This window comes from Brachypodium distachyon, chromosome 3, assembly GCF_000005505.3.
Source record: "Brachypodium distachyon strain Bd21 chromosome 3, Brachypodium_distachyon_v3.0, whole genome shotgun sequence".
In the NCBI taxonomy this organism is placed as follows: domain Eukaryota; kingdom Viridiplantae; phylum Streptophyta; class Magnoliopsida; order Poales; family Poaceae; genus Brachypodium; species Brachypodium distachyon.
In genome coordinates this window covers 32,071,314-32,077,630 of record NC_016133.3, presented here as the reverse complement: position 1 = coordinate 32,077,630, position 6,317 = coordinate 32,071,314, and the positions used below count along the sequence as shown (strand labels likewise).

The 6,317-nt window shown below is 48.5% G+C and overlaps 1 protein-coding gene across 3 annotated transcripts; it reads right to left on the bottom strand.

Annotated features, from left to right (window-relative positions):
• Positions 1-206: 206 nt before the first annotated feature.
• Positions 207-5,963, bottom strand: LOC100845611 (cingulin). 3 transcript variants are annotated; one of them, XM_003574114.4, is made up of 8 exons: positions 5,089-5,963; positions 4,787-4,987; positions 4,570-4,695; positions 4,373-4,431; positions 3,922-4,045; positions 1,538-3,598; positions 896-1,017; positions 207-796 (listed from the first exon to the last, which is right to left on the bottom strand). In XM_003574114.4, exons 1-8 carry the CDS (start codon positions 5,164-5,166, stop codon positions 604-606), a joined length of 2,964 nt encoding a protein of 987 aa, XP_003574162.1. In that variant the 5' UTR covers positions 5,167-5,963; the 3' UTR covers positions 207-603. The 3 variants fall into 3 exon arrangements, with proteins under 3 accessions (XP_003574162.1, XP_014756760.1, XP_024317497.1); XM_014901274.2 differs by having other exon boundaries at positions 5,069-5,962; XM_024461729.1 differs by lacking the exons at positions 4,373-4,431; positions 4,570-4,695; positions 4,787-4,987; positions 5,089-5,963 and adding an exon at positions 4,129-4,251.
• Positions 5,964-6,317: the final 354 nt, after the last annotated feature.

Below are 6,317 nucleotides of genomic sequence, written 5' to 3'. Positions count from 1 at the left end.
TATTTTATTATAAAACTTGATGAACCTCATGTGGGAAGCTTGAGACTTATGTGGAACGGAGACGCAACTCAGCAATTTACAACTGAAAGCTGGTTACCATTTATGTTCGGAAATGCTTTGAGCCTTGAAGGATCCAGATTGAGTTGAATACCACCTGAGAATCTGAGAGTAACAGAAAAGGTAATTGGGAGGATGTGACTGCCAAATTTTGGAAGCTGTAAATCCAAGATCAAACCGTCACATCATTTTTTCTCTCACTTTTCTTTCTTCACAGCACAACCAAAACATCAGGAGAATTATACAACACAGCTCACACTCTAGAGGTACAACAACTGATACATACGGCACACACCAATACTGAAGAGAAAAACACAGAAATGTTATTGTGGAGGAGGTGAATCTACATGCTGTATATTGTGAAGGCCACGGCACCGTACTAACCTGGGTGCATCCCTGGCCTCTGCAAGCCCCTGGATGATGTTCCATACAACTCACCTTCCAGTTGCTCGCCTATACAAAACCCTCCGGGGGGTATTATCAATTTATCATCTAATCTTGAAGCTACACAATTTGGGTGAGCGGGCCACTCAGCAACAGCCATGATCATCTCAGGGAGTTCTTTAACGTCCGCACGGTCATCACGAGTTGCTGCCTCTCGCCTTCCACCTCCGCAAACTTCAGGCTTATCTCTGAATACCGTTCATGAAGTTCCATCAGCTCTTCCTGCATCGCCTTGTTCATCTCCTTCAGAGAGTCCAGCTCCTTTGTAGACTGGTCAGCATGAGCTCCAGCACCCCTGACAGCAAGAAAAACATTCGCAGCCGCAAGGCATGTCAGTCACGAATTGATCATGTATCACTGCAGTAAAAGTAATTACAGCAGTTCAGATGATAACCTCATGCTGTGCTCATTGCAGTCATCGTTTGCATCGTGTCTGTCGGTGCTTGGCGGTGCATAGCTGCTCCCGGTGCTGCCGGTATCGTGCTTGATGCGCTTAGAATTAGAATGCTGATTGTCCTGAAAAACATAAGATGGTGGGTCACTTTCTAGGTACCGAAGTGTATGATTACAGCATGAGCATTACTATGCAAAGGCGCCAACAGCTCAATAATAAATAATATAGTGGGGACCTATATCAAAGCTCTCCCTGTCCTCTGAGAAGAGAGTTGCACAGCATAATAGTGGATATAAGTAGCTAAAGACAGATTCTTCCCATGTGCAAAAATACGCAAATTATGGAAAATCTCCATAGACAATGGCCTCTTAAGATTATTTGCATTGTGCAGCACGCTGACTTAAATACAAAAGGGAAGCTACACCTACTGTTTCAAATGTGAGTTTTTGTGGAAACATTCTATAATTTATTTTTTTCAATTGAGTTCCTGATAGTCTTTGGAACGTCTCAGTTGTTCATGTATTTACATATGCTTTCTTTGTTATAGATATTAGAAAAGGCTAGCATGAAAAATTGATTTTAGTAGGAAAAGCATTTTACAGGAACTATTTGTTATGAATATATCTGATATTTGGGACTTACCTTCGCGTCTGAAGTCACACCATTTTCCTTAACACCTTCCCTGCTTTCAAGGGCTCTTCTCAGCTTCAGCACCTGAGAAGCAAGGTTGCTTTTCTCTGACTCCTTCGTGGACAACAAGTTTTTTACGTTGTCGTATTGGAGTTTCAGCGATCCAATATCTATTTGCAGCTTCCCTATTACCTCATCCTTCTCATTTTTGGAGTGTTTTAACGTGTGTAGCTCCTCCAAATAGGTCTGTACTTGGTCCTTGAGCAATGTAACCTCTTTATTGAGCAGAGCAATTACAGCAGTTTTGTCTTGCAAGACCATGTCCTTTTCACCATTTGCAGCTAACTCCATATCTTTCTTCTCATTCTTTTCTAAGAGATTATCTCTCTCATCTGATAGCTTGGCAATCCTGGTTTTCAGCTTATCAATTTCTTCAGATAGGGCATTTAATTTTGCCTCATCACATCGCTTCTGGTTCTGGAATTCATCGGTCTTGCTCTTGAGCTCCATCACTAGCCTTTCTGTCTCATTTGACTTGAAATCCACAAGGGTAAGTAACTGTTGAATCTTCATCCGGTGTTGTTCTTGGACTGATGCGATGTCTTCATGGGCCTTCTGTACTAACTCTTCCAACTGGCTCTTCTGTAACTGTAGTTCTGCGGCCTCTTTTCTTGCCTGCACAAGCAGTCGTTCATTCGCACTGAACGCGGAAGATACTTGCGAAGACAAGCTCTTGAATTCCTCCTGAAGTCGTTCGGCAGTAGTAGCATTGTTCCACCGTGCCTTCCTCAGAGACTCCTCAGCCTTTATGGCCCTTTTCTCTTGTTCAACCTTTGCAGCCAGCACTTCAGCTATATCAGCCTCTAATCTTTTAGATTGTGCCTGGAGTTCATTCTCCAGATTCTCAACATTGGCCTCAAGATCACTTATTATAGACAAATGTGCTGAACACTCATACTGCATCCTTAGCTGCTCCCTCAGTTGTGTTTGTTCTAACCTTGAAGAAATGTCATGGTTTTCTTGCTTCAGAATCTCATAATCAAGTGCAAGCTGCTCCATTTGCATCTCAAGATCCTCACGGTCTCTCTTGTACAACTCGATTTCATCGCTCAGTTCAACAATTTTCTCTTCTAGTTCAGAACTAGCGATGCCATCACTCTTCTTCACCAATGCATCGAGCATAAGCTCATCTTCTTTCCCTTGGTACGAGCTTGTTTCAGACATGTCTATCTTGTGTCCGGCAGTGTGCACATTTGACAGCGCATGCTCATATTGCGCCTCCTGGTGATCCTCTACTGTTTCTTCTTGCAAAATGGAAATCTCTCTGTTCTTTTGCTCCAGCACCTCATCAAGATCCTTCACGGCCAAAAGCAGCTCAGAGTTGGATTCCTGCATTTTCTGTAGCTGTAAACGCAGGTCTGCATTTAAATTCTTCTCATGGCCCAACTCTTGTTTTAACTCCTCAACCTGTGACCAGGGATCTTCCCCGTCTGACAACCGTTTACCTGATCCATTTGCATCATGGATCGTCTTCTTTGTCCCTCTGAGTCCTTCACATTCTCTTCGGAGTGCATCCCTCTCTTCCCTCAGGCTACTCATTTCCTTGGAAAGATCGTGCCCTCGCCTACTCTCTTTCACAATTTGCTTTCTGAGTGTCTGCAACTCCATGTCCGAGACATCCAATTTCCGCGTCAAAGTGCCTATCTCACCTCTTAGCTTCTCCACATCATCCTCAGCACCTCCCAACCCAGTCTCACCCGAGTTGCTCGTCGACCCATCTGTGCTAGCATCAGGAGCTGAGCTTCCCGACCAGTCACCAGAGCTCAATGGGTTCCTTGGGGTGCCATTGTTGGCAAACGGCGAGAGGATGTTGGTAGCATCCTGAACAAATGTGTTATGTATGCTTGCACTAGTTTTGGGGGTGAATCTTCCTGAGCTCCCTTCTGAACCAGAAACCGAGACAGCATCAAAGCTACTGGCATTGTGGAGGTGGCCAGCCGGCTCAACAGCCATCGGCATGTTTCTTCTAAGCGGAAACCTCATCCCTGGCGGTTTGCTTATAACCATTCCATCCTGAACAAGAAAGCTATCAATTATTATCTGATGAACATAGGGAAAGATGACATGCTGCATGCACTGTTCAGTTCTAAATTCTCTCCCTTCTCTACAGGAATGAGAAACTCAGATCTCCAACAAAAAGTGTCACACAGAAAATGTGACCCCCTAAATGATCAATCGGATAAATGTAGGATCCCTTTTTCTTTGCAAGATGCTTTGTATGCCAAAAGCTCTCTTTCTTAGCCATCAACAGAAATGAAACAAAGCAATGCAATGATGATGGATCAAAAAAGGAAAGCTCTCAAGAACGCCCCACCTAGGCCTCACTAGTTACTTACATGAACAGGGCTCATCGCATCGATGGCAGGTGACCTCGCCTTCTCGCCTTCCTCGTCCTCGCACCGGCCCAGCTGGCTCTGCAGCGTCCTCCGGGGCGAAGACTTCCCTGTGTCGCCGTTCTCACTGTACCACCAAGAGCAAGAATTACTAACCAATTACCGACAACGCCTCAATGAAAGCAAATGTATCATGCTTAAGGCTCCAACCGCAATGCTTAAGGCACCGATGCCTAAATGAATCTGGTTGAGATCAGATGACACACACACCCTTTCCAAAGAAGAAGAAAATGACATACACATGCACAAACACAGCCCCCAAAAAGCTCAAACAACCACGATGCAGCAGCAATGCCTGAATGAATCTGGTTGATATGAGATGAGGATGAGATGATCCTTGAATCTCAAACCACAATGTAGCAGAGGTGGCTAAATTAATCGCCACCCAACTCACCTCCCGTCGTCACCGTACCCACCGCCGGCACCACCACCCACCACCCGCTGGATGGTCACCTGTCACAAGAAACAGCAACAAACAGCAGGCAGCAACCATCAAAATCAGGAACCGCGAGCGCGTCGCCGTCAGTCACAGGTCACAGGAAAGAGGACGCCCGCAAGCTTTTAAAGAGAGAGGGATCGGTGGGTGCTCACGTGCAGGAGCGCGCCGGGGGCGGGGCTGCCCTTGAGCGGGAGCGTCACCGCCGACGGCTTGAACGCCTCCGCGTACTCGGCCAGGTTCGCCGTCGCCTCCCCCAGCAGCGCCGCCTTGCTCGACCCCTGCACGCACCGGACGGCATTGCCCGAGTCAAAATCGAGCAGAATCACCTCGATTGACTAGCGATTTCAGTAATGGTGCTCGGTTTCTTACGGTCTCGTAGACGAGGAATTTGTAGATCTTGTCCCCGGCGGCGGCCTTGCCGGGGTTGGGGAGCTTGGTCGCCTCGAAGATCGGGGCGGCCCACCGGCACGCGCCGCCGGCGACCTCGGCCCGCTCCGACCGCGCCGTGGGCCGGCCCACGTCCTGCGGCGTCACCACCACCATCATCGACTCCCACCCCAGCTCCGGTACCTGCACCGACAAGCACAAGCCATCTTCACGCCTCACATCGATCGAAAGCCTAGACGGAAAAAAAAATCAAATCAAACTAACTTCTCCTTCCGGAGAGCGACCTGCGTGGCGTGGAACTGCAGCTTGAACACGGCCTTGGCCTTGCCGCCGCCGCCGCGCCACCTCGCCGACTTGAACATCTCGTCGGCGCGGTTGGTGGTGCTGCTCTCGACTCTCGAAACGAATCAACCGACAGACCAACCCCCCAAAAAAGAGAGACGAAATCTTCCTCCCTTCCCTTGGGCTATCTAGTCCGTTACGGCTCGATCAACGGCGGCATTGCGATGCCGTGGCGAGCCGAGTGACGCCAAGCTCGGCATTTCGGTGCGTTGCTGGTGGTGGTTAGTTAGCGCGAGGAGCAGGAGAGCGCCACCACATGGAGGCAGAGCACGCATAGAGAGTGTGGGAGGAAGTGGGTGACACCGCAGGCAAGCAAGCAACCAAGCAGGCGAGCAACGAAGGCAGCAGGGCGCCTTTGCGCAAAAGCGCACAACCAGTGGACAGATCTAGTGAGAGAAGAGAACTCTCTCCAGCTCTGCTTGGCTTTGGCTTTGTTTCTGTTTCTCTCTCTGATTTGGGGGGTTTAGGGACTATAGAGAGAGAGAGAGTGGAGAGGGAGACGGGGGAAAGAGAAGGTCCGGGCTTCGGAGCCTATAAAATTGGCGTCAAATGATTTGGGGAAAAGGGAAATGGGGATTTTATTTTAGAGGTGTGATTGGGGGATGGCGACGGAGCGTGGTGAGCAGTGACGGGTACAGAACTGCGCGTCTCAACCGTCGGTGAAATGCTGCCATTGCGTGAGCTCCAAAACAGCAGCAGCGGCAGACTGATCGACAGTCCACTCTTGGCTGCCGCTGCGTCTGCGTGGACCTGCTGACGGCAATTCTTCTTCTTCTGTGGAGTGGATGTTTGGGTGTCAGCCGTTGGAACGTTTGGACATGCGAGCGACTTACTTGAGACCTGAGCTTCTTGGTGGTCAATTTAAGGGGTTAGTGAGTAGAGTAGTGAGCGGCGAGATGGAAGGGTGTTTTGGGGGCGTCCTTTTTCTGGAAGCAAGTCAACATCCTCACCATCGGCCACAGCGTTGGCCATGGATAATGAAAGTTGCATATTTCTGGAATTCAATTTAATGAAGGTTGTATATTTTAAGTGCACAAACAAACAATCGCAAGGGATGGTATGAATCACATATCGCCAAGCCCGCAAAGCACCAAGCTACAGAGGATCACAAGTACTGAAGGTCTTCTTCAGGTGGGTGAGCCTACGGATTTTTCTTTTTTGTCCACGGCGG

Excerpts from the sequence above, each read along its gene's own strand:
- LOC100845611 (XM_003574114.4), bottom strand. The coding sequence starts at position 5,166 with ATGTTCAAGTCGGCGAGGTGGCGCGGCGGCGGCGGCAAGGCCAAGGCC. Across the intron at positions 4,988-5,088 it reads TGCAGTTCCACGCCACGCAG|GTACCGGAGCTGGGGTGGGA; the intron begins GTCGCTCTCCGG and ends TTGTCGGTGCAG. Across the intron at positions 4,696-4,786 it reads AATTCCTCGTCTACGAGACC|GGGTCGAGCAAGGCGGCGCT; the intron begins GTAAGAAACCGA and ends CGGTGCGTGCAG.